Source organism: Cetorhinus maximus, chromosome 10, assembly GCF_964194155.1.
Source record: "Cetorhinus maximus chromosome 10, sCetMax3.hap1.1, whole genome shotgun sequence".
Taxonomy (NCBI): domain Eukaryota; kingdom Metazoa; phylum Chordata; class Chondrichthyes; order Lamniformes; family Cetorhinidae; genus Cetorhinus; species Cetorhinus maximus.
Window position 1 is genome coordinate 27,018,562 of NC_135888.1, and position 22,683 is coordinate 27,041,244.

The 22,683-nt window shown below is 47.0% G+C and overlaps 1 protein-coding gene across 1 annotated transcript; it reads left to right on the forward strand.

The window, feature by feature from the left end:
• Nucleotides 1-3,316: 3,316 nt before the first annotated feature.
• Nucleotides 3,317-19,600, forward strand: mrps2 (mitochondrial ribosomal protein S2). Its single transcript, XM_078550267.1, has 4 exons — nucleotides 3,317-3,411; nucleotides 4,207-4,335; nucleotides 14,966-15,092; nucleotides 18,953-19,600. Exons 1-4 carry the CDS (start codon nucleotides 3,393-3,395, stop codon nucleotides 19,491-19,493), a joined length of 816 nt encoding a protein of 271 aa, XP_078406393.1. The 5' UTR covers nucleotides 3,317-3,392; the 3' UTR covers nucleotides 19,494-19,600.
• The last annotated feature ends 3,083 nt before the right edge of the window (nucleotides 19,601-22,683 follow it).

Genomic DNA, 22,683 nt, shown 5'->3' on the forward strand with positions numbered 1-22,683 from the left:
GCAGTACTCCCTCAGTATTGACCCTTCCACAGTGCCGCGCTCCCTCAGTACTGACCTCCCAACAGTGCAGCATTCCCTCAGTAGTGACCCTCCAACAGTGCGGTGCACCCTCAACACTGACCCTCTGACAGTGCGGCACTCTGTCAGTACTGACTATCGGACAGTGCAGCACTCTTTCAGTCCTGACCCTGTGACAGTGCGGCACTCCCTCAGTGCTGTCTCTGTGACAGTGTAGCACTCCCTCAGTACTGATGGTCCGACAGTGCAGCACTCCCTTAGTACTGACCCTCTGACAGTGCGACAATCCGTCAGTCTGCACCCTAGAACATTGCGGCACTCAATCAGTACTGACCCTCTGACAGTGTGGTGCTCCCTCAGTACTGACCCTCCAACAGTGCAGCATTGCCTCAGTAATGACCCTCTGACAGTGCAGCAGTACCTCAGTACTGACCCTCCGACAGTGCAGCACACCCTCAGTACTGACCCTCTGATATTGCGGCACTCCGTCAGTACAGCCCTTCCGACAGTGCGGCGCTCCGTCGGTACTGACCCTCTGACAGTGCAGCACTCTCTCAGTACCGAACCTCCGACAGTGCAGCATTCCCTAGCGTTGACCCCCTGATTGTGCAGCACTCCCTCGGTATTGACCCTGCGACAGTGTGGCACTCCATCAGTACTGGCCCTTTGACAGTGCAGCACTCCCTCAGCACTGACCCTCCGTCAGTGCCCCACTCCCTCAGTACTGACCTCATAACAGTACAGCATTCCCTCAGTACTGATCCTCTGACATTGCAGCACTCGGTCAGTGCTGACCACCCAACAGTGCAGCACTCGCTCAGTACTGACCCTCCGACAGGGCGGCACTCCCTCAGTACTGGCCCTCTAACATTGCGGCACTCAGTCAGTGCTGACCATCCAACAGTGCAGCACTCCCTCAGATCTGACCCTCAGACAATGCGGCGCTCCCTCAGAACTGACCCTCAGTAAGTGTGGTGCTCCCTCAGTACTGACCCTCCGACAGTGCGGCACTCCCTCAGCACTGACCCTCCAAGAGTGCGGCACTCCCTCAGTACTGACCCTCCAAGAGTGCGGCACTCCCTTATTACGGACCCTCAGACAGTGCAGTGCATCCGCATTACTGACCCTCCAACAGTGCAGGATTCCCTCAGTACTGACTCTGTGAGAATGCAGCATTCCCTCAGTATTGACCCACCGGCAGTGCAGCACTCCCTCAGTACTGACATTTCGACAGTGCTGCATTCCCTCAGTGCTGACCCTCTAACAGTGCATTACTCCCTCAGTACTGACCCTCTGACAGTGCATCACTCCCTCAGTGCTGACCCTCCGACAGTGCATCACTCTCTTATTACTGACCCTCAGACAGTGTAGTGCGCCCTCATTACTGACCCTACGAGAGTGCAGCATTCTCTCAATACTCACCCTCTGACAGTGCAGTACTTCCTCAGTACTGTCCTTACGACAGTGCAGCATTCTCTCAGTACTGACCCTCCGACAGTGCAGCATACCCTCAGTACTGACCCTCTAATATGGCGGCACTCCATCAGTACAGCCCTTCCGACAGTGCGGCGCTCCGTCGGTACTGACCCTCTGACAGTGCAGCACTCCCTCAGTACCGAACCTCCGACAGTGCAGCATTCCCTCGGTATTGACCCTGCGACAGTGTGGCACTCCATCAGTACTGACCCTTCGACAGTGCAGCTCTCCCTCAGCACTGACCCTCCGTCAGTGCCCCACTCCCTCAGTACTGACCTCACAACAGTGCAGCATTCCCTCAGTACTGATCCTCTGACATTGCGGCACTCGGTCAGTGCTGACCACCCAACAGTGCAGCACTCGCTCAGTACTGAGCCTCCGAAAGTGTGGTGCTCCCTCAGTACTGACTGTCCAAAAGTGTAGCGCTCCCTCAAAGCTAACTCTCCAACAGTGCGGTGCTGCCTCAGTACTGACTCTACGACAGTGCAGCATTCCCTCAGTACTGACCCTCTGACAATGCAGTACTCCCTCAGTATTGACACTTCCACAGTGTAGCACTCCCTCAGGAGCAACCCTCTGAAAGTGCAGCATTCCCTCAGTAATGACCCTCTCACAGTGCAGTGCTCCCTCAGTACTGACCCTCCGACGGTGCAGCACTCCCTCAGTACTGACCCCCCGACAGTGCAGCACGCCCTCAGTACTGACCCTCCGACGGTGCAGCACTCCCTCAGTACTGACCCTCCGACGGTGCAGCACTCCCTCAGTACTGACCCTCCGACAGTGCAGCACTCCCTCAGTACTATCCCTCCGACAGTGCAGCAATCACTCAGTACTGACCCTCTGACAGTGCAGCACTCCCTCAGTACTGACCCCCTGACAGTGCAGCACTCCCTCAGTACTGACCCTCCGACGGTGCAGCACTCCCTCAGTACTGACCCCCCCGACGGTGCAGCACTCCCTCAGTACTGACCCTCCGACGGTGCAGCACTCCCTCAGTACTGACACTCTGACGGTGCAGCGCTCCCTCAGTACTGACCCTCCGACGGTGCAGCACTCCCTCAGTACTGACCCCCCGACGGTGCAGCACTCCCTCAGTACTGACCCTCCGACAGTGCTCCACTCCCTCAGTACTGACCCTCCGACGGTGCAGCGCTCCCTCAGTACTGACCCTCCGACGGTGCTGCGCTCCCTCAGTACTGACCCTCTGACAGTGCAGCACTCCCTCAGTACTGACCCTCCAACGGTGCAGCACTCCCTCTGCACTGACCCTCCGACAGTGCAGCACTCCCTCTGCACTGACCCTCCGACAGTGCAGCACTCCCTCAGTACTGACCCTCCGACAGTGCAGCACTCCCTCAGTACTGACCCTCCGACAGTGCAGCACTCCCTCAGTACTGACCCTGTGGCAATGCCAGTTTTTCTTTTTGTTCCGGCCTCGCTGGGAGCTGAAAGTTTGGACTTTGGGTGGTGAAAATTTTGCCAATTGTTTACTGACCCTTTCCTGACCCCCTCAGTGAAACTGGTGCTGAAGAATAAGTGTGGACAATAAGGTTGGATAATATTCAGGAGAGGGTCTCTCCTGACTCTGAACCCGGATCGATGGTTCCCTTTCTGTTTTTTCCGCTGTTGATCGATCCGAGTCGGAATATTTGGCGGACGCATGCGCACCTTTCCTAGGCGCGATGGCGGCTCTTTGGCGCCATGTTGGTGATGGCGTCCGATTGACATCTCGGTGTGGACGGCTGATGGGCGCCATATTGGTGAGGGCTTCCGATTGGCGACATGTCGGTGTTTTGACGGCTGATGGGCGCCATGTTGGTGAGGACACGGTACGTCCGGCTCTGATGATGAGTGTTTGGTATTGATAAAGTTTGTTGAGATTGAGGCGAGTGGCGGCAATGAGGATTTTGCGGAGCGGTGAGTGAAATAAAATTGAAAACTCGCTAAACACCAGCGCACATCCCCCCACCCCGGGAATGCTGCAGCGGAGATTCCCCACGATGAGCTGACGATGTCAAGTTGCACAGGAACAGGCTTTAAATCCCTCGGGTTTTGAAGATTACGGGATGACCTCGGGGGGGGGGGGGGGGGGTGTAAAATGGACTCGATAGAGAAACGGTTTCCTCTGGGGGGGTGAGTCCAGGACAAGGGGGCAGAACCTTTAAATAAGGCTGTTCCGGGGGATCTGAAACTCCCCGGGGGTGGGGGTGGGGGCTGTTCATTGCAGGCAGAGGTTGCTGGATTTTGGGTATTGGGTGCTACAGGACAAAATCTTGTTGATGTTCGGATCAGCCATGGTCTAAGTGACAGAACATGTTCAGGAGGCTGCATTGCATTGGCTGCCCTGCCTGCTGGATCCTGAGCTCTGAAATTCCCTCTCGAAACCTCTCTGCCCACCTCTCCTCGGTTAGGCCGCTGCTTAAAAGCCACCTTGTTGCCTATAGCTTTTGGTTACCTGTCCTAATATCTCCCAGCGTGTCTCAGTGTCAAACTTTTGTTTTGGTATTGTTCTTGTGAAGTATCTTGGGGTGTTTTTTTTTACATTGACATTGCCATATAAATATGAGTTGTTGTTGACAGACTATTGCAATAGAGTGATTAAATGTGATTGGCATTTTCCCACCACGGAGCAGATGTTCCCAATGTGGACTGAATGACCAGTTTCTGTGCTGTAATTTGCATGCATTCCTAATCCCATTCTCTCTCTCCCAGCGCTGCCACGCTTGGCCTGCTTAACTACCCGCACCAGCCTATCTGTGCCAGTTCCAAGACACCAGCCAAAAGATCAACTGCATGAACATGCTGGGGTTCCTACTCCAACATTACTGGAGCCTCTGCAAGGTCAGTGATGAGCTGATTATGAGGGAACATTGAATCTTTGTGCATTTAGGGCCAGGGCAAAGGGAGAAAAATAAATATTTTCATTTCTGCAGAACAGAAAGTTCCAAAGGGCTTCACAATAATGAAGTATTTTTGAAATGTGGTCACTGTTACAAAAACAGCCAGTTTGTGCTGAGCAAGCTTCACAAACAGCAATGTGATAATAAGCAGATAATCTGTTTCAGTCGTTTTGATTTAGGGACACAATTGATAACTCACTGATGCTTATTCGAAATAGTGCCCAAATGCAGGGGAAAATGTGCCCTGGGTTTAATGTCTCATTAATAAGATGGCATCTCATTGGAGCGTCCCATCAGCACTGCACTGGGAGTATCAGCTTTGATTTTTGTGCTCGAGTCCTGGAGCTGGACTTCAATCGGGAGACTCCTGTCTGAGAGGCAAAAGTGATAACAAATGAGTCACAGCTGATGGAGGCAGTGCACTGTCGGAGGGTCAGTACTGAGGGAGTGCTGCACTGTCGGAGGGTCAGTACTGAGGGAGTGCTGCACTGTCGGATGGTCAGTACTGAGGGAGTGCTGCACTGTCGGAGGGTCGGTACTGAGGGAGTGTTGTGCTGTTGGAGGGTCAGTACTGAGGGAGTGCTGCAACGTCAGAAGGGCAGTACTGAGGCAGTGTCGCAGTGTCGGAGAGTCAGTGCAGAGGGAGTGCCGCGGTGTCGGAGGGTCAGTGCTGAGGCAGTGCCATGGTGTCGGAGGGGCAGTACATATGAACATGTGTATTAGCTGCAGGAATAGGCCACTCAGCCCCTCGGTCCTGCTCCGCCATTCAATAAGATCATGACTGATCTGATTTCACCATATTCATGTGTACCCCCATAACCTTTCTCCCCCTTACTTAAAAAGAACCTATCTACACTGCTTTAAAAACATTCAAAGACTCTTCTTCCACCACCTTTTGAGGAAGGGCGTTCGAAAGACTCACGACCCTCAGAGAAAAAATTCTCCTCATTTCTCTCTTAAATGGGTGAATCCTTATTTTTAAACAGTGACCCCTAGTTCCAGATTCTCCCACAAGAGAAAACATCCTCTCCACATCCGCCCTATCAAGACCCCTCAGGATCTTAATGGTTTCAACCAAGTCGCCTCTTACTCTTCTAAACTCCAACAGATAAACAAGCCTAACGTGTCCAACCTTCCTCATAAGACAACCCATCCATTTCAGGTATTAGCCTAGTAAACCTTCTCTGAACTGCTTCCAACGCATTTAAATCCTTCCTTAAATAAGGAGATCAATACTATGCACAGTACTCCAGATGTGGTCTCACCAGTGCCCTGTATAACTGAAGCATAACCTCCCTACTTTTGTATTCAGTTTCCTTCACAATAAACAATTACATTCTATTAGCTTTCCTAATTACCTGCTGTACCTGCAGATTAACCTTTTGCAATTCATGCACTAGGACACCCAGATCCCTCTGAATCTCAGAGCTCTGCAATCCCTCATTTAGGGTATTTTTAGATAATATGCTTCTCCTTTATTTATCCTCCCAAAATGGACAATTTCACATTTTCCCACATTATGCTCCATTTGCCAGATCTTTGCCCTTAACCTGTCTATGTCCTCTTGTAGCCTCCTTGCATCCTCTTCACAATTTACTTTCCTACCTATCTTTATGTCATCAGCAAATTTAGCAACCATTCCTTCGATCCCTTCCTCCAAGTCAATTATATAACTTGTAAAGAGCTGAGACCTCAGCACTGATCCATGTGGCATACCACTTGTCACATCCTGCCAATCAGAAAAAGAGTCATTTATGACAACTCTCTGCTCCCTGTTAGCTAGCCAGTCTTCTATCCATGCCAATATGTTACCCCCTACACCATGAGCTTTTATTTTCCACAATAACCTTTGGTGTGGCACCTTATCAAATACCTTCTGGAAATCTAAGTACAGCACATCCACCTGTTCCTCATTATCCACAGAACATGTGGTTCCTTCAAAGAACTCCAATAAATTGGTTAAACATGATTTCCCTTTCACAAAACCATGTTGACTCTGCCTGATTGTGTTAAACTTACCTAAGTGCCCTGCTTCTTTAATAATAGCGTCTAACTTTTTCCTTATGACAGATGTTAAGCTAACTGGCCTGTAATTTTCTGTTTTCTGTCTCCTTCCCTTTTTAAATAAAGGAGTCACATTTGTTATTTTCCTATCTAATGGAACTTCCCCGAATTTAGGGAATTTTGGAGAATTAAAACCAACGCACTAAATATCTCACTAGCTGCTTCTTTTAAGACCCTAGGATGAAATCCATCAGCACCTGGGGATTTGTCAGCCTGCAGCTACAACAGTTTATTAAGTACCATTTCCCCAGTGACTGTAATTTTCTTGAGCTGCCCCACCCCCCGCCCCCCAACACTTCCATTTCCTGATTTACAGCTATTTCTGGGATATTACTTGTATCCTCTATAGTGAAGACCGATGCAAAATACCTGTTCAATTCAACTGCAACTCTTTATTTTCTATTATTAATCCCCCAGACTCACTTTCTAAGGACTAACACTCACTTAGTTTACTCATTTTTAGATACCTGTAGAAACTGTTACTACCTGTGTTTATGTTTCCTGTGGGCTTTCTGAGGGACTGGGGGGAGTGCCGCACAATTGGAGTGGCAGCACTGGGGTGGGTGGGGAGGGGGTGGACACACTGCCGGAGCAGCAGCACTGGGGGGGTGCCGCACTGCCGGAACAGCAGCACTGGGGGGTGCCGCACTGCCGGAACAGCAGCACTGGGGGGTGCCGCACTGCCGGAACAGCAGCACTGGGGGGTGCCGCACTGCCGGAACAGCAGCACTGGGGGGTGCCGCACTGCCAGAGCGGCAGCACTGGGACGGGGGATGCCGCACTGCAGGAGCAGCAGCACTGGGGGGGCTGCCGCACTGCCGAAGCGGCAGCACTTGGTTGGTTGGGAGGGGGGGGGTGTTGGGGAGGGGGTGCCGCACTGCCAGAGCGGCAGCACTGGGACGGGGGATGCCGCACTGCCGAAGCGGCAGCACTTGGTTGGTTGGAGGGGGGGGTGGGGTGTTGGGGAGGGGGTGCCGCACTGCCAGAGCGGCATTACTCTCATTGCACTCAGTTTAGACCTGTCCTTGATGTGCTGGAAGTTTTATTCACACTGTTAGGTGGCCAGGCATGCAATTGATGCCGGAGAGCCACTGTTTCTATTTAGGCATGGAGCTGTCATGTGAGACCCACATAAGTGTGAGGCTGTACATCAAAATGAAATGAGTGGCTCAAATATCTTAACTGCCAAAATGGGATCAGACATAAACTAGATACATTATCGAGACCCAAAGATGCCAACACACTTAGTTAGGAAGAGGAGTTAGACAATGGGTTTGAAAGCATGGAGGAAGAGCTGATTCTTCTGAAGCTTTTAACTACTTGCATTCATATAGCACCTTTAGTGAAATAAAACATCCTAAGGAAATCCACAGGAGCTGGTATCCACATTAGGAGATATTCGGTCAGGTGACCAAAAGCTTGGTCAAAGAGGTTAAGTTTCAAGGAGTGTCTTAAAGGAACTGAGAGCCAAATAGGGAACCCTAGAGTTTAGGATCTCGTGAGCTGAACGCACGGGCCAGTAACAGTGACACAATGGAAATCGAGGATGCTGAAGCCAGATTTGGAGGAGCGCAGAGATCTTGAAGGGTTGTATGGCTGGATGAGATTACAGAGAAGTGGGGGAGGGGGCAAGTTCATGGAGGGATTTGAGAGTAAAGCTGCGAATTCTGCTGGATCAGGAGCAAGCATAGGGGTAAAGGATGAACAGGACTTGGTGCGAACTCGGTTATGGGCAGCAGAATTCTGGATGGTCTCAAGTTTATAAAGCGTGCCAGGAGATTGTTGGAAGAGATGGGTCTCTTCTGGTGCCAAAAGCATGGCTGAGGGTTTCAGCAGCAGATGAGCTGAGGCAGGGTCAGAGACAGGCGATTTTAGAGGTAGAAGCAAGCAGTCTTTGTGATAGAGAAGTTCCAGGATCTGTAGCCCAGCTCAGGGTTAAACGTGACACCAAGGTCTGGTTCAACCTCGGACAATGGCCAGGGTGCGGGATGGAGAGGGAGCCTAGGCAATGGACAGTGACGGGGACTGAAGACAGTTTGGTTTCTCTAATATTCAACTGGAGGGAATTGTAGCTCATTGAAGATTGAGTATCAGACAAGCAGACTGATACTTTGGAGACAGTGGAGGACTTGAGAGAAGTGCTGGCGGTGAGGTAGGGTTGGGTGTCATCGGTATACATGTGAAAACTAATACCGTGCTTTCAGATAATGACAGTGAGGGACAGCACGTAGATGAGAAATAGGAGGGACCATGAAGAGGAGCCATTGCAGGTGATTCTCTGGTTACGATTAGATCGATAAGAATGAAATCAGGAGAGAGCAGTCCCACCCAGCTGGACAACAGTAGAGAGAGGTTGGAGGAGGATGGTGTGCTCAGCCATGTCAAAGGCTGCAGACAATATTCCAGCAATAGTACTGAAGACTTGTGTTCCAGAACTTGCTGCGCCCCTAGCCAAACTGTTCCAGTACAGCTACAACACTGGCATCTACCTGGCTATGTGGAAAATTGCCCAGGTATGTCCTGTACACAAAAAACGGGACAAATCCAACCCGGCCAGTTACTGCCCCATCAGCCTACTCTTGATTATCAGTAGAGTGATGGAAGGAGTCATCAATAGTGCTAACAAGTGGTGCTTGCTTAGCAATAACCTGTTCACTGACACCCAGTTTGGGTTCCGCCAGGGCCACTCAGCTCCTGACCGCATCACAGCCTTGGTTCAGATTTGGACAAAAGAGCTGAACTCCTGAGGTGAGAGTGACTGCCCTTGACATCAAGGCAGCATTTGACCGAGTGTGGCATCAAGGAGCCCTAGCAAAACTGGAGTCAATGGGAATCGGGGAAAATTCACCACTGGTTGGAGTCATACCTAGCACAAAGGAAGATGGTTCTGGTTGTCAGAGATCAGTCATCTCAACTCCAGGACATCACTGCAGGAGTCCCTCAGGCCCAACCATCTTCAGCTGCTTCATCAATGACCTTCCTTCCATCATAAGGTCAGAATAGGGGATGTTTGCTGATGATTGCACAATGTTCAGCATTATTCGCAACTCCTCAGATACTGAAGCAGTCCCATGTCCAAATGCAGCAAGACCTGCACAATATCTAGGCTTGGGCTGACAAGTGGCAAGTAACATTCGCGCCACATGAGTGTCAGACAATGACCATCTCCAACAAGACACAATTTAACCATCGTTCCTTGACGTTCAATGGCATTACCATCACTGAATCCCTCACTTTCAACATCTTGGGGTTTATTATTGACCAGAAACTGAACTGGACCAGCCATATAAATACTGTGGCTACAAGAGCAGGTCAGAGGCTAGGAATCCTGTGGCAAATAACTCACCTCCTGATTCCCCAAAGCCTGTCCACCATCTACAAGGCATAAATCAGGAGTGTGATGGAATACTCCCCACTTGACCGGATGGCAGCTCCCACAACACTCAAGAAGTTTGACACCATCCAGGACCAAAGCATTTTGCTTGATTGGCTCCACATCCACAAACATTCACTCCTTCCACCACTGATGTACAGTAGCAGCAGTGTGTACCATCTACAAGATGCACTACAGAAACTCACCAAGGCTCCTTTGACAGCACCTTCCAAACCCATGACCATTACCATCTGGACGTACAAGGGCAGTAGATAGATGGGAACACCACCACCTGGAAGTTCCCCTCCAATTCATTCACCATCCTGACTTGGAAATATATTGCCGTTCCTTCACTCTCACTGGGTAAAAACCCTGGAACTCCCTAACAGCACCGTGGGTGCACCTACCCCACATGGACCGCAGTGGTTCAAGAAGGCAGCTCACCACCACCTTCTCAAGGGCAACTAGGGATAGGCAATAAATACTGGTCTAGCCAGTGATGTTCAAATCCCGTCAATGAATTAAAAAAAAAGGTTGAGATTGACCCGGTCACAGTCACAGAGGATGTCATTTGTGACTTTGATAAGAGCTATTTTGGTACTTAGATGGGGTAGAAACCTGATTGGAGGGGTTCAAACATGGGCCAGGACTTTACGCCGCCCCCCCCCCGCAATGGCATGTCTCTCCCCGGCAGATGAGGCAAGCCATTTAAATTTCCATTCAGTTGAGCGGGACAGGTAATATCCCACAGGGTGGGTGGGGCCGTAAAATTCTGGCTATGGAGTTCTGGGAAGTTTTGCACAGATTGTGGATAACACGTTCAAGGAGTTTGGAGAGATTAGAGAAGATGGAGATGGGACGGTAGTTTGCAAAGATGGAAGGAGCAAGTGTGTCTTTTATTGAGGAGAGGGATAATGACAGCAGATTTGAAGAAGAGAAAGACAGTACTTAAGGAGAGGAACTATCAATGATATCAGCTAACACGGAGACCAGGAAGAGAAGTTAATGGTCAGTAGTTTAGTGGGATTGGGCCGAGGGAGCAGGAGGTGGGTCTCGTGGAAAATTGAGGTTGGGGTGAGCATGAGAGTAGATAGGGGAGAAACTAGAGAATGATGTAAGTTCTGGGCTAGGGCTAGGGCATATGAGGGGAAGTTTGGCCCAGTTGGCAAGGGACCTAAAGGATGAGGCAGATGTAGCTCATTGGATTGTCTGAACCTCAGTGAAAAGAAATCCATGAGTACTTTGCACTTTTTGGAGATGAGAATGGAGGTGATACGGGAGAGGCGTATAAGGTGGTGTTTGGCAGTGGGGAAAGGAAACCATGGTTTAATTTTGCTCTGCAGATGATCCTGGAGTTGTGGATGGTTGCAATTGAAGTATGTTATTGCCTTATGTCACAGAATCACAGGATTGTTACAGCATAAAAGACGACCATTCGACCCATCCTGCCTGCTCCAGCTCTCTGAATGAACAGGTCACCTTGTGCCATTCTCCTGCCTTCTCTCCTGCACATTCTTCCTTTTCAGATAACAGTCTAATTCCCTTTTGAATGCCTTGATTGAACCTGCCTCCCCCACACACTCAAGACAGTGCAATCCAGACCCCAAACACCTGCTGCGTGATAAAGTCTTTCTTCATGTCACCTTTGCTTCTTTTGCCAATGTCTTTACATCTGTCCCTCTCTTTCTCGATCCTTTCACAAGTGGGAACAGTTTCTCCCTATCTACTCTGTTCACACCCTTCATGATTTTGAATACCTCTATCAAATCCTCTGACAGCCTTCTCTCCTCCAAGGCATACAGTCCCAACTTCTCCAATCTACTTCCTAACTGAAGTTCCTCATCCCTGGAACTATTCTTGTGAATCTTTTCTGCACTCTCTCCAATACTTTCAAAGCTTTGCTCAGAACTGGATACAATGCTCCAGCTGAGGCCAAACTAGTGTCTTATACAACCTCAACCTAACCTCCTTGCTCTTGTACTCCATGCCTCTATTAATAAAGCCTAGGAAATTGTATGCTTTATTAACTGCTTTCTCAGCCTGTCCTGCCACCCTCAATGACCTAAGCAAATATGCATACAGGTCCCTCTGCTCCTGCACCTCCTTTACAGTTGTATCCTTTATTCTATTTTGTATCTCCATGTCCTTCCTACCAAAATGAATCACTTCAAATTTCTCTGCATTGAACTTCATCTGCCACTTGTCTGCATATTCCACCAACTTGTCTCTGTCCTTTTGAAGTTCTACGCTGTCCTCACAGCTCAATGCTTTTGGGCTTCATATCATCCGCAAACTTTGAATTACACCCTAAACACCAAGGTCTAGGTTATTAATATATATCAGGAAGAGCAAGAGTCCCAACACTGACTCCTGGGGAACTCCACTACAAACCTTCCTCCAGCCTGAAAAACATCCATTCATCACTACTCTCTGTTTCCTGCCACTCAGCCAATTTTATATCCATGTTGCTACTGTCCCTTTTATTCCATGAGCTGTAACTTTTCTCATAAGTCTGTTGTGGGGCACTGTATCAAACACCTTTTGGAAGTCCATGTACACCACATCAACAGCATTACCCTCATCAACCCTCTCTGTTACCTCTTCAAAAAACTCCAACAAGCTTATTAAACATGATTTTCCGTTAAGAAATCCATGCTGGCTTTCCTTAACCCGCATTTGTCAGTGTGACAATTAATTTTGTCCCGCATTATTGTTTCTAGAATTTTCTCCACCAATTAAGTTAAACTGACTGGCCTGCAGCTGCTGGGCTTATTTTACCACTTTTTTTAAACAATGGTGTAATATTTACAATTCTCCAGTCCTCTGGAACCATCCCTGAGTTTAAGGAAGACTGCAAAATTATGGCCAGTGCCTCTGCACTCTCACTTCCTTCAGTATCCTTGGATGCATCTCTTCCAGTCCTGGTGCTTTATCAACTTTTAAGTATAGACAGCCTATCTAATACCTCCTTATCAATTTTAAATCCTTCTAGGGTCTGAATGACCTCCTCTTTCATCGTGGCCTGGGTAGCATCTTCTTCCTTGGTAAAGACATGCAAAATATTCATTTAATACCTCAGCTATTCTCTCTGCTTCCATGTATAAATTCTGTTTTGGGTCCCTAATCAGCCCTATTCCTCCTTTTACCACCATTTTACTATTTATATGCCTGTAGAAGACTTTGAGATTCCCTTTTATGTTAGCTGCTAGTCCCTTTTCATACTCCCTTTTTGCTTCTCTAACTTTATCACTTCCCCTCTGAACCTTCTATGCTCAGATTGGTTCTCCATTGTATTCTCCGGCTGACATCTGTTATAAGCATTCATTTTCTTCTTTTTAATTTGTACCTTTTTTGTCATCCAGTGAGCTTTGGATTTGTTTACATTAGCTTTTCCTTTGACTGCTTGAACTACCTCTTCTTTGAAGGTGGCCTACATTTTTTTCTGCCAAACTTTGATTCCAATTCATTTGGCCCAGATCCATTCTTACCCATTGAAGTTGGCTTTCCTCCAGTTAATTATTCTTATTCAAGATTGTTCTTTGTCCTTTTCCACAGCCAACCTAAACATTATGATACAATGAGCACTGTCCCCTAAATGTTCTCCTCCTGACACTTGATCCACTTGGCCTCGTTCCCAAGAACCAGGTCTAGCAGTGCCTCATTCTTCGTTGGACTGGAAACATGCTGCTGAAGAAAATTCTGCTGAACACACTCTAGGAACTCTTGCTTCTTGCTGCCCTTTACATTACCACTATCCCAGTCTATAATCAGATAATTCAAGTGCTCCATTATAAGCACTCTATAATTCCTGAACCCCTCTGTAATTTCTTTGCAAATTTGACCCTCTGCATCCTTCCCACTAGCTGGTGGCCTATAGACTACACCGAGCAATGTCATTGCAGCTTTTTTGTTCTTTGTTCCTTAACTCTAGTGGTCCCATTAGATTTGGCAATCAATGGCTAGACAGTTTGCCTGCCAGACACGCTCAAGTTTGGACCTAAGGGAGTGGAGATAAGAGACATATCAACCAGAATGAGGAAGAGTAATGGTTTTAATGGGGACTAGGGCATCAAAGGTGGAGGTGAGAGTCCAATCGAGTAGATTGGTAACTGCAGCTGTGATGGACGGAAGGCCAAAGATCAGACAGCTGCAAATTTGAAAGCGCTGTTATAGTGAACTGGGGAAGAGTGTTTTCCCCAGGGATGGACACAAAAGGAAGTAGGGTTGAGAGTGAAAAGGGGGATGTAGGTGTAGAGCAATACATAGAAATGATCAGAATGGCTTTATCTACGATTGACATGATGGGAGTTCAGAGGGCATGTGAGATTAAATCAAAGAATGTTACAGCACAGGAGACCATTCAGCCCATTGTGCCTGTTACGGCTCTTTGAAATAGCTTTCCAGTTAATCTCACTCCCCTCTGCATTTTCCCCATCGCTCTGTAATTTTTTTCCTTTTCAAGTATTTACCCAATTCCCTTTTGAAAGTTACTGTTGAATCTGCTTCCACTGACCTTTCAGGCAGCACATTCCAGAGCATAAACACTTACCATGAGGAAACAAGTTGTTATGCAGCAAGGTTGAGGGGCTGCCTATAAATATGGGTAGGGAGATAATATGGGAGGGTGGTGGCAGTGGGGGCAAGGGGAACAAAGATGGAGTTTGAAATCATCCAGGATTAGGAGTTTCTCAGTGCAGAGGCTGAGAGGGATAGAGTGAGGACATATCTGGATGGATTGTGCTGGTATGGGGATAAAGTAGCAGTCGTACAATTATAATTTTGAGGGAAAGGGGAACAGAGCAGGATGAGATATGGTGGTAAAAGCCAGATCGCCACCTTGGCCAAGTCTAAATGGGCAGGTGGTGAAAAATATCATCAGGCGGGGAGGTTTCACTCAGGGCAAAGGTATCAGTACCCATCAGAATAGTTTCAATCAAAGCCAGTATATCGGTGCAATCGGCCACAATAGGGTTGTGAATGGCAAGGGCTTGTTTGGGATAAATGATCGTTCTGCAAGGGAATGTGTGGAGGGGTGTGGTAAAATATACAGGACCCACATTCTTATTGGCTCAGTGTTAATTCTGATTCTATGGTAAATTGTGAGCATTAACTGTTGACTATGTCATTGTTCTAGAGAATAACGGGCTATTGAGTGACCCCCTGAAACACCCAGACTTCTTCAATGTCAGTGAACTCTTCTCTCTCAAAGACCTCTTCGATGCCAGGGTGCACTATGGTCACAAAAGGGGTTGTCGAAACAGGTAGGTGATCACTGCTACCTGCCAACTGGCATAGACGGGAAATCCTTTTGGAGCTGCTCAACCAGGAGGTCTTGTAGGTGGGGGTTGGAGGAGTGGGACAGAGTCATGATTATTGTTATGATATCACAGCAGAACCATCGAATGGTTTTACCACAGAATGAGGCCATACAGCCTGTCAAGTCCATGCAGGCTTTCTGCAAAAGGAACTCCCTCCATACCACACCTCTGCCTTTTTCCTCATAACCCTGCATTTATTTTTCTTGAGATAATTATCCTATTGCCGGAACCATTCGCGTAAACTTTCTGTGCACTCTCTCCAACGTCTTCACATCCTTCCTAAAATGTGGTGCCCAGAACTGGACCCAATACTCCGGTTGAGGCCGAACCAGTCTTTTTTAAAGGCTTATCATAACTTCCTTGCTTTTGTAGTTGATTCTTTTAATAAAGCTTGGAAGTATCATAGAATAGTTGCAGCAGATAGAAAATAGGAGCAGGAGTAGGTCATTTGACCCTTCAAGCCTGCTCCACCATTCAGTATGATCATGGCTGATCCCCTATCTCAATGCCGTACTCCTACTCTATCCTCATACCCCTTGACGCCTTTAGAGTCTAGAAATCTATTTCCTTCTTAAATATATTCAGAATTGGCCTCCACAGCTTCTGTGGTAGAGAATTCCACAGGTTCACCACCCTCTGAGTGAAGAAGTTTCTCCTCATCTCAGTCCTAAATGGTCTACCTCATATCCTGAGATTGTGACCCCTTGTTCTAGACCCCTCCCCCCGATCCAGAGGAAATATCATCCCTGCATCCAGTCTGTCCACCCATGTCAAAATTTTATACGTTTCAATGACATCTCCTCTCATTCTTCTGAACTCCATTGAGGAGTTCCTAATCTCTCCTCATATGACAATCCTGCCATCGCAGGAATTAGTCTGGTGAACCTTCGCTGCACTCCCTCTATGGCAATTATGTCCTTTCTTAGGTAAGGAGACCAAAATTGCACACACTACTCCAGGTATGGTCTCAGCAAGGCCCTGTACAGCTGCGCTAAGTCATCCTTGCTCCTGTACTCAAGTCCTCTCGCAATGAAGGCCGACATATCATTTACCTCTTTAACTGCTTACTGCACCTTCATGCTTGCTTTCAGTACCACCCAGGTTCCTTTGTACGTCAACATTTCCCATTCTATTGCCATTTAAATAATACTCTGCCATTCTGTTTTTCCTACCAAAGTGGATAACTTCACACTTATCCATGTTATACAGCATCTGCCATGTATTTGCCCACTCACTCAACCTGTCTAAATCACCTTGAAACCTTTTAACACCCTCCTCACTGCTCGCATTCCCACCAAGTTTCGTGTCATCAACAAACTTGGAAATATATTTGGCTCCCTCATCCAAATCATTGATGTATATTGTGAATAGCTGGGGCCCAAGCACTAATCCCTGTGGTATGAAGTTCAATGCAGAGAAGTGTGAGGTGATTCATTTTGGCAGGAAGAATATGGAGAGACAGTATAAAATAAAGGGAGAAACTCTAAAGGAGGTGCAGGAACAGAGGGACCTCTGTGTATATGTACATAAATCATTGAAGATGGCAGGACATGTTGAGAAAGCAGTTGATAAAACATATAGTATCTTAGGCTTTATTAATGAGTACGAGAATAAGGAGGTCATGTTGAGCTTGTATAAGACACTAGTTAGGCCTCATCTGCATCCAGTTCTAGGCGCCATACTTGAGGAAGGATGTGAAGGCATTGGAGAGAGTACAGAGGAGATTCACAAGAATGATTCCTGGGGTGAAGAACTGAAGCTGTGAGGATAGTTTGGAGAGGTTGGGACTGTTTTCCTTGGAGAAAAGAAGGCTGAGAGGAAACTTGATAGAGGTATTCAAGATCCTGATGGGTAAGGACAAGATAAATAATGAGAAATGTTCCCACTCGAGAGAGCATCAAGAACTAGAGGGCACAGATTCAAAATAATTGGCAAAAGGAGTAAAAGTGATATGAGGAAAAAATTTTTCACCCAGAGGGTGGTTGGAGTCCAAATCATTGCTATATATTGTGAATAGCTGGGGCCCAAGCACAGATCTCTGCGGTACCCAGGGCTGCAAAGGAGGCAACCATTCAGCCATTGTGTCCATGCCAGCTCAGCAAGAGCAGCTCACCTAATCTGACTTCCCCATTTTTGCCTTATTAACCACTTTCTCAACCTGCCTTGCCACCTTCAACAATTTGTGCACATATACCGCCAGGTCTCTATACTCCTGCACCGCCTTTAGAGTAGTTTCCTTTAGTTTATATTGCTTCTTTTTCTTCTTCCTGCCAGAATGAGGTGAGTTGCTCTTGCCGAGAGCTGGCTTGGACACAATGGGCTGAATGCCTCCCATGCTGCAACTATTCTATGATTTGCAATTCCCCTGGCACCACCCCTGTATCAAAGGAGGTTTGGAAAAACTATGCCTTAGTATCCTCAGATGCACCTGATCCAGTCCTAGTGACTTATTAACAACAAAAACATAATTATAAAAGACACTTTTAATATTGAAAAAAATTGTACTAAGACAGTTTAGTGGAGCCTGTTACACAGGAACAGGAGGAGGCCATACAGCCCCTCGAGACTGTTATACAAGAACAGGAGGAGGCCATTCAGCCCCTCGAGCCTGTTACACAGGAACTTGCCTATGCAAGTTGCCCTAATAATTTAACCTTTTAAACCACAGTGTCATTCTAGTGAATCGGTGCTGCTCCCTCCTCGAAGCTAATATCTCCTTCCTGAGGCATGGTGCCCAGAACTGAGCAGTTACTCCAGATGGGGTCTGACCAGAGTTTTATATAAACAACAACGTTCCATTCTCTTGTATTCCAGTTGCCTTGAGATAAAATCTAAAGATAAAACTATTCAGCTGAATGAACATGGCATCCATCTGAGAAAAGTGGCAGCCGAGGCACATCAGAGATTAGGATCAGTCAAAAGTATTGTCAGTGGGATGGGTTTTAAGAATGGCCTTAAAAGGAGGATGATGGAGATGTAGAGGGTTTTAGGGAGTGAGGCATTGGGCCGAGGCAGCTGAAGTGTAGCCGCCTGTGATGGGGTGAAAGATGCAGGCGATACACAAGAGAACATATTGTCCTAAAGGTGCTTGAAATTGTCCAGAGAGATACTGAGGGAATTTTCAAATTTTCAGGACCCTTCCCCTGATCCTTGGCACTTTAGTATGCAATCCATGGGAAGCTGTGTTTTGTTTTGCATGTTCAGATTTATTAATATTGAGACAAAAATCAATGCACAACCTGACTTTCTAGATGAGGGAACTTCAACAGAAGGAACCCTAACACTGGGCTGTCATTCTGGCATTGGTCAGTGGGCTGCGATCTGACTTTGCTGCTGTAATGCAGTGATGTTGCAGTACTCACGCTGACTTAGAATAGTTTTTAGATAATTGTGAGTGGCTGCTTGGGGGAGGTAAAGTGAGGCAGCCAGGTTCTCCTTGTTAATGAGCATCTTCTAGAATAGAATTGCAGATGTGTAGAGCGAGCTAGCTGCCCTTCAACCTCTAAATGTTGCCTGGCTCTGAGATTCAGAGAAAGGAATATGATGTACTGGTAATAGTTGGGCAGTGTTTTTGTCTGGTAAGGACCTGACTGGTACATTGGACAATGTGAAAGAGCTGATTGTAGTGGACATTTTAAAAAGTCCGGTGCCCTGTTAGTTTCCAACAGTTTGAAACGTGTGATGCATAGAGTCACACTGTCTGTGATTCATCTGTTTCCAGTCATGACTCCTTTGAAGGGAAACTGCTTTGTGAAGTCTGTGAAAGGAATGAGCTTGATGGGAATTCTTTCTGTTCCCATTAGACTGATGGAGCCATATATCTTTGGCTGCCGACTGGAGCAGGACATCATCGACTTGGATCAGTCAGTTCTTCACCTTCAGAAAGCACTGAACTTCACTGCCCATTGTGCCTATCGGAAAGGGATCATCCTGTTTGTGAGTCGCATCCGTCAGTTTGCTCACCTGATAGAGAAAACTGCACAGGAGAGTGGGGAGTACGCACACACCAGATACTGGCAAGGAGGGCTGCTAACCAATGCACATGTCCAGTATGGAACTGGTGTCCGCCTTCCTGATCTCATCATCTTTCTCAGCACAATGAACAATATCTTTGAGCAGCACATTGCTGTGCGAGATGCTGCCAAGATGAATATCCCAACAGTGGGGATAGTAGACAGTAACTGTAATCCCAGTCTCATCACTTACCCCATCCCGGGAAATGATGACTCCCCTTTGGCAGTTAAACTCTACTGTAAACTTTTTAAAATGACTATTCTCCGGGCAAAAGACAAGAGACGTCAAATGGATCTTCTGTATGGAACCCAGGAAGAATTAACCAAATAAAGTGCTTAATATACAAAAGCATTGCTGTCATCAGGCACAGCAATTTGTAATTCAATAGACTGTCTCCATAATTAAAACGTGCATTAAACTAGTCAGCTCTTAGTGTTCCATGCCTGTTGAATGCTGCTCCTGACCAGGGTGGGGTTGGGGGGAGGAGTGGGAGGATGGATGATGGGAAGGACGGAGTCCCCGCATGTGAAAAGATTGAAAGGATTTGATATGGTAGAACTGAAGAAAATATTTTCACTTGTGGGAGTATAAAACTAGAAGCCATAAATACAAGATAGTCATTCATAAATCTAATCAGAAATTCAAGGGGCTGCTTCATTCCCATCGCAACAATACTTTATTTTTTGATTCCTGATCGTCAGGAGAATGGCCCAACCCTGACTTGGACCCAGAACTTCCACCGAGATCCAGCTGGTACACTATTGAGGGTAGTTATAACTTTACCAACTGTATGCTGGATTCTGAGGGCCTAATAGCAGGAACTTGGAGTCATACACCTTGCAATGATGGCCCTGTGGGTATGGGTGAATCTTCACCAAAAATCTATCAGTTCTTCCTTGGGCCATACCCTATCTGTGTCCTAAATTTTGTTGAAATCCATGCATTAGTTTTTCACATATATTGGCCCGGGTTTTCTGAGCAGCGGCAATGATAATTAAATTACTACTACCCTTGTAACTTCCCCTGACTCAACACTGCTGCATATTTCTACCTGTGCTTCTGAGCCTGGCTTTCACAGAAATGCACAGCACTGCATCACTCGGAGAACTCCATCAGAATGGAGTAGAATTGGGAGAAGACAGGACACAACCCCTTTTTTTGGCGCTAGTTGGCGTATTGTAAGTTTAAATATTCGGTTTGAATGTTAGTGAATGGGTGAGTGGATGAATGGGTAGGTAGGTGGGTAAGTGGATGGGGGGTGGTTTAGATGGGTAGGGGATGGGGTACCTGGGTGAGCTGGAGGGGTATAGTCAGGTTGGGGTAGTCGGCTTGGGAGGGTAATTGAGTGGTCGGGTGGAGGGGTAGTTGGGTCCAGGGGGTGTAGTCAGTTGGGTGGTTGGGTTGGGTGGGGTACAGAGGGGTGATGGGGTATCAGTTGTGTAGTTACCTAGGAGTTAGACTAGGTTTTAATCTAACAGAAACTACATCAGAATTGTCCAAAGTCTCTGGTTAACACAGTCGAAGGCATTCTCAGAGGGTCCCAGGAGCAGGGGAATTGCCTCTCAGAAGCTGAAACTTCCTGGGCAATTCCCACTTAGGTGTGTCCATCAGGACTTCCGCAGGGTCCTGGCGCACATCTTTGGTTACATGTCTGGTCTCCAACAATCCGGAGAGCGGAGGATTTGTCCTTTTGTTTACCAACGGGTGAAAACAGTACCTCTTGCCCACCTTCAGTGCTGGAAATAATACCCCGGGAAGACGTTCTTCCCTATCCCAATATTGTCTCGTCTTCCACATGAGCCTAACGTCAGTGGTTTTCCAACCACATCTTAAGCCTCTTCAAAATCTTGAAAAAATGTCTTAGATTCTGCTCCCAGTGAAAACTTTACTGCTTCTTCTCGAAGTTGGGGGTGGGGGGGATGTTACCATGTTAATGAGAAGTATCGTTAGGCAGCAAATTGGGAATTCATTCATTAACAATGTTTCTGCTTTACAACTCTATCCTTATAAAAATGAATCCTGATGTTTGTTTCGCTTTCTTAATGGCCTTATTAACCTGTTTCACTACTTTTAGCCATTTTTGTAACAACCCCGACATCTTTCTGTTTCTTAAACTCATTCAGAAATTTATTTTCCAAGAGTATGTGGCCTTTTTCATCCTACCAAAATGTACCACCTCACGCCTATCTATATTGAAGTTTGTTTGCCAATTACAGGCCATTTTGCAAGTTAGGAACATGGGAAATATGAACAGGAGTAGGCCATTCAGCCCATTGAGCCTGTTTGACCATTCAAACAGAATCTACTTCTACGCCATTTTCCCCCCACTATCCTCATATATCTTGGCGTCATTAGTATCCAAGAAATCTATTGATCTCTTGTCTTGAACATGCCCAATGACTGAGCTTCCAGAGTCCTCTGGGATAAAGAATTCCAAAGATTCACCACCCTCTGAGTGAAGAAATTCCTCCTCATCTCAGTCTTAAACGGCCTACCCCTTATCCTGAGATTATGGCCCCTGATTTTACACTCACCAGCCAGGGGAAACATCTTTTCTACATCCACCCTGTCACACTCTGTAAGAATTTTTAAAGTTTCAATAAGATCACCACTCATTCTTCAAAACTTAAGAGAATATTGGCCGAGTTACTCAATCTCTCCTCATGTGACAATCCTGCCATTCTGGGGATTGGCCTGGTGAACCTCCATTGCACTCCATCTATGACAAGTATATCCTTTCTTAAGTAAATGGACCAAAACTGTACACAATACTCCAGGTGAGGTCTCACCAAGACTCTATACAGTTGCAGCAAAACATCTTTACTCCTGTACTCAAATCCCCTTGCAATGAAGGCCAACATACCATTTGCCTTCCTACTTGCTTGCTGCACCTGCATATTAGTTTTAAGTGACTCACGAACAAGTTCACCCAGGTGCCTTTGGACATTAACACTTCCCAACCTCTCTCCATTGAAGAAATACTCTTGTCTTTCCATTTTTCATCTGCCATGTTCTAGTCCACTCACTTAATCTGTCCAAACACCCTTGAAGCCTCCTTGCATCCGCCTCACAACTCACCTTGTTTTGTGTCATCAACAAATATGGAAATATTACATTTGGTCCCCACATCTAAATCATTTATAAAGATTGTGAACAGTTGTGGCCCAGTAGTCCTGCCACATTCAGCTGTGAATGGTGGTGGACATTTGAACAACTCACTGGAGGAGGAGGCTCCACAAATATCCCCATCCTCAATGATGGGGGAGCCCAGGTATTTGCTACCGTCTTCAGCCAGAAGTGCCGAGTGGGTGATCCATCTTGGCCTCCTCTGGAGGTCCCCAGCATCACAGATACCAATCTTCAGCCAATTTGATTCACTCCATGTGAAATGGCTGAAGGCACTGGAAAGTGCAAAGGCTATGGGCCCTGACAATATTTTGGCAATAGTGCTGAAGACCTGTGCTCCAGAACTTGCTGCGCCCCTAGCCAAGCTGTTCCAGTACAGCTACAATACTGGCAT

What these genes read in the sequence shown, in the direction of transcription:
- mrps2 (XM_078550267.1), top strand. An exon ending in ATTACTGGAGCCTCTGCAAG is followed by an intron (nt 4,336 to 14,965) that starts GTCAGTGATGAG and finishes TCATTGTTCTAG; the next exon opens with AGAATAACGGGCTATTGAGT. An exon ending in AAAAGGGGTTGTCGAAACAG is followed by an intron (nt 15,093 to 18,952) that starts GTAGGTGATCAC and finishes TGTTCCCATTAG; the next exon opens with ACTGATGGAGCCATATATCT.